Source organism: Calonectris borealis, chromosome 8 (assembly GCF_964195595.1).
Source record: "Calonectris borealis chromosome 8, bCalBor7.hap1.2, whole genome shotgun sequence".
NCBI classification, from domain to species: Eukaryota; Metazoa; Chordata; class Aves; order Procellariiformes; family Procellariidae; genus Calonectris; species Calonectris borealis.
Genome location: NC_134319.1, coordinates 22926811 through 22937264, shown reverse-complemented (window position 1 = coordinate 22937264; position 10454 = coordinate 22926811). Strand labels below are relative to the sequence as shown.

General features: G+C 43.9%; 1 protein-coding gene across 2 annotated transcripts in view; it reads left to right on the top strand.

The window, feature by feature from the left end:
- Positions 1-4590: 4590 nt before the first annotated feature.
- COL11A1 (collagen type XI alpha 1 chain) overlaps positions 4591-10454 on the top strand; it is a 165482-nt gene continuing 159618 nt past the window's right edge. The window contains exon 1 of one of the 2 annotated variants that reach the window (XM_075156450.1): positions 4591-5024. In XM_075156450.1, coding sequence (XP_075012551.1) covers positions 4910-5024 — 115 coding nt within the window. In that variant the 5' untranslated portion in view covers positions 4591-4909. The remainder of the gene's footprint in view (positions 5025-10454) is intronic. The other variant, XM_075156448.1, reaches the window with a different exon arrangement.

The following is a 10454-nucleotide window of genomic DNA, read 5'->3' as shown; positions in this document are numbered from 1 at the left end:
GCAGGGAGGTGATCGTGCCCCTGTACTCAGCACTGGTGAGGCCGCACCTCGAATACTGTGTTCAGTTTTGGGCCGCTCACTACAAGAAAGACATGGAGGTGCTGGAGCGTGTCCAGAGAAGGGCAACGAAGCTGGTGAAGGGTCTGGAGCACAAGTCTTATGAGGAGCAGCTGAGGGAACTGGGGCTGTTTAGTCTGGAGAAGAGGAGGCTGAGGGGAGACCTCATTGCGCTCTACAACTACCTGAAAGGAGGTTGTAGCGAGGTGGGTGTTGGTCTCTTCTCCCAAGTAACTAGCGATAAGACGAGAGGAAATGGCCTCAAGTTGTGCCAAGGGACGTTTAGATTGGACATTAGGAGAAATTTCTTTACTGACAGAGTGGTCAGGTGTTGGAACAGGCTGCCCAGGGAAGTGGTGGAGTCACCATCCCTGGAAGTATTTAAAAGACGTGTAGATGAGGTGCTTAGGGACATGGTGTAGTGGGTATGGTGGTGTTGGGTTGATGGTTGGACTCGATGATCTTAGAGGTCTTTTCCAACCTTAATGATTCTATGATTCTATGATTCTATAATGTTGCACAGTGCAGCTACATCCAGCCCCTCCAGCTTGGCCTGTGTCAACTGAAGAGGCTTCTTTACATTCTCACTAGAAAAAAAAATTAGTAATGCTAATGTTTCTGTAGTCTTTTGGTACCTGAGCTAATGAGTACCGAACTATGCTGTTTTGTATCAATTTTTTTTTTTACTGTCATCTGTCCTCCCTAATTCTTGGGCATCTGAAAGAAAGAATCAATGGACAGTGAGCCATTCCCTAGCCCAAAGAGTGTGGTGAAGCACAGAGAAAGCCTTGGCTTCATCCTTCGAAACCTTAGATAATGGAACTAGGGGAGCTCAGCGAAGCTGTAAGCTATTACTGGTAGTAGCAAATGGTATATTACACTTCTTGAAGATAGAATCATGGAAAGAAATACTGTCATTTATTTTGTCTATATGCATGCGTTCATATATTTCTCTCTCTTTAAAACTACAAAAAGAAGTCCATTAACATTGCACCTAGCAGAGATCGTTCCACCAATCTCCCTTTGTAAGACAACTTTTTTTACAAAGATTCACTTCACTGAAGCAGTGTAACTCACTTTTCTTCCGAGTATTAATCATACAACAGAAAACTCTTAGAAAACATGTATCTGCACCAGAAGTGAGACAAGGATTAAATACCCACCTACATAAATCAAAAGAATTAAAGTCACAGAGAAGGCAGTGGGTGATGACTTTTAAGACAGCCATTTATTTTGCAATATTCACTTCTGTGCTTGAAGAAAGAAGTTCAAGTTTTAGAAGGCATCAACATCAATGTGAAGCTAGAAACAAAGTAGTTTAACCAAGTCAATGTCCCTGAGATACATGGAAACCAACAATAAAAGCATACTCTTCCTTACAGTGCATTAGTTATTCCCAGTGAAATGACCCCTTTATATACAGAGAGAAGTCTCTTGCTTTTGGTGATGTTGAGGAATATGCTAGGAAAAACACGGTATGATTGCAAGACAAAGAAACCACATTTACAGTTACATTTCATTACAGTGCCTATAGTCTGAAGAATGTGAAAGTGGTGCTGCTGCGAGTTTCTTGTAAGCTATAGTGGTCCAAGGAAACATATTCTCTTCTCCATAGTTCCTATCCCCTCCCCCTCTCTGCCCCAAAACACAACAATGACCCATCTGTGCACATACAAGAGAGCAATTCCTAATATTTAAATATGGACTAATCTGCCAACGCTGATATATCAGGGACAGACATAATGAATGTCACAGTGCTTAGTCTTTCTTTTCACTAAAACTGTCTTGAAGAGTAATGAGGAATAAGAAAGCCGATGGAAAGAACAAACCACTGTGGATCACAGTTGATTTAAAAAATAACATTATTCACTTCTCTTCTGTTTTTCTCTGAAAACATTTTCATGTTTTAACCCTCTTTCAGATTCAAGAAAGAAAATATTTCTCCTGAAATTACATCTAAGTGCTGAAATTTTCTACCAAAAATCTTTTAAGAATAATTTTATGGTGCTCTTAACCTCATCTATGCTTTAAATCATTATCTATTCTTTGACATATTTTCATTGCACCCAGGCTGCAATTACTTCACTCTGGAACACCATCATGGCAATTAAGAAGATTACAAACAATAACTAAGAAAATCAGTTAAATGAAAATCAATAGTCCTTAAATACTGAATTTGACAGGCTGCAAGATGTGGTTCTTCACCTAAATGGCATGTAACTTTTCTCTTGTAACCGCAGAATCTGATGGTAATTTATTACAAGTCTGTGTGACTTGATATGCTGGCATGCAAAAATAACTGAGCTAGCTCTAAAAAAAAATATGGTTCTGGTGCTAGAATTAATATAGAATTATACAGAGATATACATTAATATAAGCATGCTACCTCACCTGGATTAATTTTTTTAATTTTCCTTCTAATGCCTTGTGGGGATCTAAAATTCTGCTAAATACTCAGCATTTTGTCCTATTTGTTCTGCTTTGGATTGATGGAGGACCACAAAAATCAGTGGGTATCTTTTCACTGACACTTTGGGGGCTGAACCACATCTCCTGAAATTTAAATAACTGTAAATTATTATTCTTTACACTGTGAGAATACCTGCTCTTTTTCACCATCTATCTGAAATGCTTCCATTTCCTCTCTTGGGCAGAGACAGAATTTTTTTTTTTTACTAGGATACGGTTTAGCTGTATGCATTTAGGCTAATAGGAAGGCCCAAAAAAAATGTCAGAGAGGCAATGTGTGATAAGAGACTAGAAGTAGCAAGAATGCTGGTGACAGAAAGACGTGTAAATTATAAGCATCAAGAGGAAACTTGAAACTTCATAGCATACGAGATTTTCCAATGACAAAGTATTAAGTAAAAATATAAATTGCCATTGGGAGTACCTACTGACATTGTAACAAAGGAGGATGAAACATTAAGGAATTAACTTGATCTGTTCTAGGAAGCATCTAGTAAATGACCGAGAACAACACAGACCCGTAGGGCAACAATAGTAGTACTAATAATTGGTTCCTGACTTTTGGGGATCTGTAGGTATTTAGGGTTTAAGACAGGCAATTGTAAGACCAGTTCCGAAGGAGTAAGCTTTGATACAGAAAAGCGGGATAGACGTGGCATTTTGGTGCTCCACAGCTGTATTGTGGCTAACTACCTGAAGTGTCAGAATAACCTTGTGTATCTCTTCACAGAATGGCACCCAATGCACAGCGTTTCAGGGAGCTTAGATGTCTGACAGTGCTATGCACCTCAGCCCCCTCATTTGTAAATCTAATGACAATGATACCTACTCTTTCAGAAAATGAAGGACAGAAAGAGCTAGGTGTATTAATACAGTGCAGTAAAATTAAAATATTGTAGGAAAGGATAATACACTTCTGAATTTTGACATATAAAAGTAACATGTATTTTGTGGCTAAACAGTATATTTATTAATTGCTGTAAGGCGTTCAAGTAGAAAGATCTCAATCAAGGCAAATTTAAAAAAATTTGTATACACTTCTGCTAAAATGTGAGCATAGTTTTCTCTCATTTCCCAGAAGAGCCAGGGCAGAACGTGATCCCTCCGGAGGATCTCGACCGGACCTGCTGCACGACTCAGCTCTGCCGGAGGTTTCCACTACCTACAGGTCGGTCCCCGTCACCGACTGCTGCACAAGTGCGATAGCAGGACATGAGTGAGAACGGGAGGTTTTCGGGGAGGAGCTGTGAAACCTTGCTCCTCGATTTCCAGGATATGGTGAGGCGGGAATGGGGACGGCTGTTTGGTGGCGGGCTCTTCCTTCATGACTCCGCGCCCTCCTTTCTTACAGCGTTCCTATAGCGAAGTCCCCGGAGGTCCCCCAAGGGTGTGTGAGAACAAGTTGCGCCTGGGAGCGGGTGTGAGGGCGTACGGGCCGCCGGGGCCGGACCTGCCGCCGCACCAACGCCAGCAGGCAGAGTTTTGGGGTGCCCGAAGGCCACCCCACAGTAGGCCTTCACCTCAGCGCCCCGGTGCCTCTCACGCACATTTCTCCCCTCAAACATCCGCCCCCCGCTCCCTCCCCACCCGGCGTCCGCCTCCCCCTGCTTTCCGCTTGTCCCCAGTGTCGCCCCCCTGCCCACCCCTCCGCATCCCCGTTTCGCGCTGCCCGCCCCTCCCCTCCGAGGGGAGCCGCCGCCAGGGCGGCCGGCACTGCGCATGCTCCGGGCGCGCGGGGCCCGGGGCGCGGTGCTGGGACGGGCGGGGGGCGGCGGCGGGACTGAGGGGGCAGCGCTGGCTCGGTGACGCGACACCCCAGCGGCGCCCTCCGGCTCGCTCCCGCCTCGCCGTTCCCCGTTCCCCAAGCGCCTTCGAGAGGGCCGCTCTCCGCCGTCCCGGGGGCCGGCTGCGCCGCGGGCGGCTGGCATCCGCAGAGCGGACGGTGTGCCGCCGCCGCGGCGGAGGGCGGTGCTGTGGGCGGCCGCGGGAGCCGCGCGATTGGCCTCCGCCCGACGGCTGGCTTGTCAGTTGGGCTCCAGGGGTGGCCCTGGGAGCCTCTCGCCCAGCCCTCTGACGGGATGAAGCCTTTAGGGGGATGCGGCGCTCTTTGCATTTTGATTAAAGCCCCTCATCTCCCTTCAGTTTGAAGGCAGGGCACCAGGGAGGACGGGTCGGAGGGGCCCGCGCAAGGCCGGGCAGAGAGAGAGAGAGAGAGGGAGGGAGGGAGGGGGAGGGGGGGGAAGGAGGTGAGAGAGAGAAAACCCCTCTTCGTATATCACATATGGCTCTATAGGAGAAATCATCTCTGGGAATATAGTGGAAAGGACGGGGCTGGTATAAACTGAAGGCGCCCGGGTTTAATTCACACTTGTGGGTGCCCAGCATGGAGATGCAGAGATGGTCCACAAGGTGGAAAACGAGAAGGTGGCCCAGGGACTCGGCTGTAAGCGTGCTCATCACCTTCACTATCCTTCTCCGGGCTGCAGAGGTCAGAGGAGGTAAGAAAGCAAAGGGAAGCCGGGGAGTCCCGTCGCCTCTTTTCCCCGCCTCGGGGAGAAGGACCTAGGGCACGGCTAGGGCCGCGTTTCAGAGGAATCCTGTCAGAGGGGCTTCCGATGCTGGGGAGGCAAGAGGGCACGAAGGGGCTTGGGGCCGGCTCGGGGCGCGGAGACCCGCTGAGAGCCCCTGGCAGCGCGGGCAGGGGACGTCCCTCCCAGGTGCTGCGGAGGGATGGCTCCCGTTCAGCCTCAGTGTTTAACTTTGGATGCGGTTTTAATGCAGTGAAGGGGATGCACTGGCGGGGTGGGAAGATGAAATAAATACTTGTTGAACAGAGTGATTCTCCTCTTCCAGCACTAAACTCAGTTTTGTGGAGTGTGTGTACGATTTTCAGTTTTGTTGAACTTACAGAGTCGTTACTCTGCTAAAGTTCACCAAGTTGTGGCTGAAATGGAGCGGCAAGTATCTGCCTTCTCCTCGGAGGGGCGAGGAAAGGGAAAGTTGGGGGATGGAGGCCCTCCGCTCTGATTTTCTCCATTCTCCGCTTTTTTTATTTTTCCCTTTGCAAAGGGTTACAGTGGGCAAAAAGTTTTCCAGGACGCGAGGGGAGGAGAAAATATATTCGAAGGGGCCCTTTGCCAGACGTTGAGGAGAGCAGCTCCCGGCGGTAGCGGCGCCCCGCAGGTGGTGTGCGCAGCGCCGGGTCCGGAGATGCCCCGGCGGGGGGGGGACAAGGGGGGGGGACTCGGGGGGCTTGGCCTGACGGTCGCTAGGCTCCACAGGGGCGGTGTCAGCGCCGGGGCGCCGTCCCCAGCCTCCTTCCGCCTTTGCAGCCTGCCCGAGGGGATCGAGTGGTCCCTTAGGTGTCCGTGGACCTGGTGGGCAGGGTGCAGCCCGGGGGGGACTTGCAGTGGGAATAAGAGCCAGGCAGCAGCGCAGCAGCTTCAGCAGAAAGGATTCGCTGCCCCCCCGCCCCCGCACCACCTCTCTCGTCCCCCGCACTTCTCCCGTCCGCACCGCTCCCCGGCACGGCTCAGCCCTCGGCCGCCCGGCGCCGGCGAGGCGCTCCGGTTTTTTGAGATGTGCTGGCACGTTCGCGGAGCTGCAGTGTGTAATCTCCGGTGGCGGGAGCGCTTTCCTCTCCTACCGGGGATGGAAATGCTGCCTCTTCCTCCCTCCATCCCTCCCTCTCTCCCACCGGAGCCCGCAGGCACTTATCTGAGAGCCAATCTGGCTGGCATTGAGGTTTTTATTTTTCTGTGGGTCTGACATCCACGAAGGGGCTTAGCTCTCCGAAAAGAAAGGTTTAATTTTCATGCATTTATTATTTTAACGTGGTATTTCTCGATCTGAATTTCCACTTTCTGAATCAACAGGCGTCCTAGAGGAAGCACAGTAAGGTGATCAGTTTCCATTCAAGCCCTTTATACCTGGGCACAACCTTGACGCTGTCAGATCAATCAGGGCTTCTGCCCCCTGCCGGCCCCGTTTCTGACAGGGATTGGGAAGGGTCAAATTTCATGCCTGTTGCAATTCCACGGACTCCAGTGGAGTTACACCCAGGGTGAATTAACCTCGCAGAGCTTCAAAGATTCGGCTCCTCATTACTATGTCAGAACAAAATTTCTTCAAGAAGCAATACTGTCTGCAAAGGCATGATAGATTTGTTATGCCACTTTTCACGTGACCATTCACAGTAGAACTGACTTAATTAAGTAGGATTTATGTAGATTATCTTTACATAATGGGTTGGATGCAAATGAAAATTTAAAAGAAAATCTAAACCCAAGCAGCCCAGGAAAAATCAACAGAAGTTATCTGGTACTTACTGGAATATATTCAGCAACATTAGGCAGACTAATTTGGTTTTGGTAACTTAAAAATTGAAAAGCTGTATTAAAAATCTTTTCCTTTGGTCTTCTGTATAAAGGACATTTTGGAAACAAAACTACAGGCTTCTCATCTTTGTAGAAGCATTCTGAAAAGAACTTAGTTCTTGAACTTTTCTGAAATACAGTGTGCCATTTGCTTAGCAACTACAGGGAGCTGTGTGTTTAGGGCTTGATCTGTTATTGAAGTCAATAAGAGTTTTTCCATTGACTACAGAGGGAGTAGAATTTGACCTAATTTCCCTAATGGAGTACAAGGGAGGTATTTCTGAGTCGTCTTTTATGTATTCTAATCTTATTTAAAGTAGTTAAAAGATAAAATAGGACATAATGATTCATATTTGAAAGTAGGAGAGGGAAAATACCGAGGAATAAAATAAAATAGCATACTACAACAGGTAAACAATATGACTAAGTGAAAATGCTGGGTAAAATATGAATCATTGCCCTTATAAACTCTGCTAAATTAAATCCTATATTCTTCAGTTGTCTTTTCATAAACTACCCTTATGTAACGAAAATTACATGGTGTGTTCATATAAAGTGTTAATCATATAGCAGTTACTTTTTTTTAAGACAACAGAATCCATTCCATGTAGAGAAACCTCAAGAGATTCCTAAAATTCTTGACTTTTTCTCAAGTTTCTTTATTTAACACAAAAAGAAAGAGAAGTAGGAGGTGTCTTTCATAGTACCAAGAAAGGGGGGTGTGTGAAGATCTGATTGGGCTCTTGAGTTATTTCTTCTTTAGACAGAAAAAGTTACAGAAGTGAGAAGCAACTGAATGAGAAAACTAGTGACTCATATTTGGTCAGCTCAGTGCCCACCAGCTCTTAAGCAGCTCTTTTTAGAAAATATTTTGCTTTATGACTTGGCTAAAGTAAACAAAATCCAGTATTTTAAAAGACATCCTTTGATTTCCTTTCCCCTTCCTCACCTTTAATACTAAATCTGTTCGTAATGTGTTTGGAATGAATAAACTCATTTAGTCGAAATGGCATGGCTTCAACACTATAAATTTTTGTAAGGGCCTGGCATCAATGCACTATTGTGATGCTGATTTAAATTTCATGGGCAAGAAATGAAAAATCAGTCTTTTTATTATTTATAAGCTTTTTCAAGCAAATGGAAATCCAGCTCTTAATCGCAGTGCAAAAAGATTTAAGAATCCTTACTGAAAATGAGGCTATGAAGCTATATATAGAAAATACACTTTGGACCTTCTGTGTAAGTGACAAGCAGGTTTGTTTCTAATATAGAATAGATACTTTTTACAGTCATCTTAGGAAATACAAAGGTTCCTTGTGCTTCCCCCACACAGGCTTGGAAACTAGTGGGAGTTCTAGGTGCAGAAGGAATGCAGAACTGGGCCCACTAGTGATGGCAAAAGGAGAGTTTTCTTTGTGGACGTACACTTAACACTGTTACTTATTTGTAATTGCTTAGTAAGTTACACTGGGAAGATAAGGATCTGTTTCTTGAATGAAAACTGTATCCGGCTAGTCTAAACCTGTACAAAAAGATGTTTTAAACTAGAAAAGTATCTCTTCTCAGAACTGTTAATGTGGTAAAGCACTTTTGTTTTTAACCGATCAATTCACTTTTAAGGTTGAAAAAGAATATAAACATTTTCATTGTTCCTTTATTTTACAGTGAAATAGTCTTGTGTGTTAATTTTAGTTTAACAAAATGCCATTAACCTTCAGAAGCAGAGGATGTATAGGGGTTTCTCAGATAATTATTCACAAAGTGAGCAAAAGTGATTAAATCAAAGGGCGGTTTCACTAGGTTCAGCTGATGGTCCTAGCTGAAGTTTTTCTGAGTCCCAGGGATCAGCAGGTGAAATGGTCCATTCTTCCCAGCATACTGCAAGAGAGACTTGCGTGTATATGTCTGTTTTGCTACATAATTTAGATTTTTAAAATTGTTTCTAAGGTAAAATAATTATTTCAACTTCAACAGCAGACATCTGGCAGAGAAAAATGACTGGTATGTGTTGTAGATTCTCTAGAGCGTGAATCTTTGCATTTAATTTAGAAGGAGACTTCACAAGGATCCCAGAAAGCACTATTCAGGCTGTAGGAAACTATGTCTTTTTTACTTTACTCTGCAGAAAAGACATTTCTCAACTTCAGTTTTGTGTATATCTTAACAAATGTAACTGTATATTAGTACATATAGGATACCCACAAATATTCAGTGGTTTTGGCTTGAAATAATCTCTGTGCGTAGCACCTATTACTGGAATGTCACTAGAAAAAATATTTTTTGCTATAAAACCTTTCCTGGTGCTATGGTGTTTTCTGATTACCAAAAAAAAAAAAAAAGTTGTAAATTGTAGGAAAGGAGTTGTGATACTCAGTTTTACAATTGTCTTGCCCAAAGTAGGGCAAATAGGGCCCTTCATTCTAACAAGGTTGCAGCATAATAAAAGAGCCATGACATTACTACTGGAGTGAAGTTATACCTAAAACACACTGGAGCAATTATGTCTCTCCCGGATTTGTTTTGTACAGTGGTGAACAGTAGGGTTTCCATCTGCCAGCAAGATTAAGACATTGCTTTGCTTTTTTCTGTAGAGCTTTCTGCTTCTTTTCAGAAGAAATCCTCCCAGCATTGGTTAATTTATTGTTGTTCTGAGTATTTGTTGATAATAGGGAGGAATAAATTAAGCAGAGCTTGGGAGAAATCTCTAATGTTCTAAGAATGTGAAGTCTCATGCAGTGATAAAGATTTGCCCACTGGATGGACACAATAGAGAGCGGTGGCTTAAAAGGAATTAGGTGAACACACATGCCTGTTGCGAGGGCTTATAACTGTACTACTCAGTATTAAATACCAAGTTTACAGACTATGAATGTAAGGATTAATTGTTGACCCTGTTATTACAATAGTAGTAGAATCTGGCAGAACTTAAATTCTTTTTAGCACATTATCACACATAAGGGGTTGTAAAAACCTTTGTAAATTCTAGGTCTGGGACTTCACTGTATGTCAAAGTGTTAATGCATACAGTATGTGAAATAGAAGTTATTTGGCAGAGCTGATATTATGGAAGCAAAGTGTTTGCTGCAAAGCAAATTGAAAGATGTATTATAAAATATGATTAAAAAAACGAAGATCCCGATCCTGCTATGAATAGTCACTGGTAGCTAAGCTTTGTCTATAATATGAATTAACTTGGTTCTTAGTCAAATTATAGTCACATTGTTAAAGTATTACTGTAGTCTAAGTTTTACCTACTCTGTCCCTTACCTGTGTATTTACTCAAGTTATCATAGTAATCTCATAGGTTATCAAACATTCCTAGTTTATAAAAAATTAAAATTCAAGGTTTTATAACCTTGCTGTCTGCTTCAGTGGAATTCCTGCTAATATCAGTAGGATACAGAATTGGTCTGAGTTCCTTGCATTGCTCTCAGAAGGGAGATAATACCTTTGACATTAGTGAAAGTATGGTGAAAATTTTTAGTTGTATGATTTAAAAAAATCATTTAGTTGCTTCTCTATCAAATTAAATAGGGTTACTTTAAATGGCAC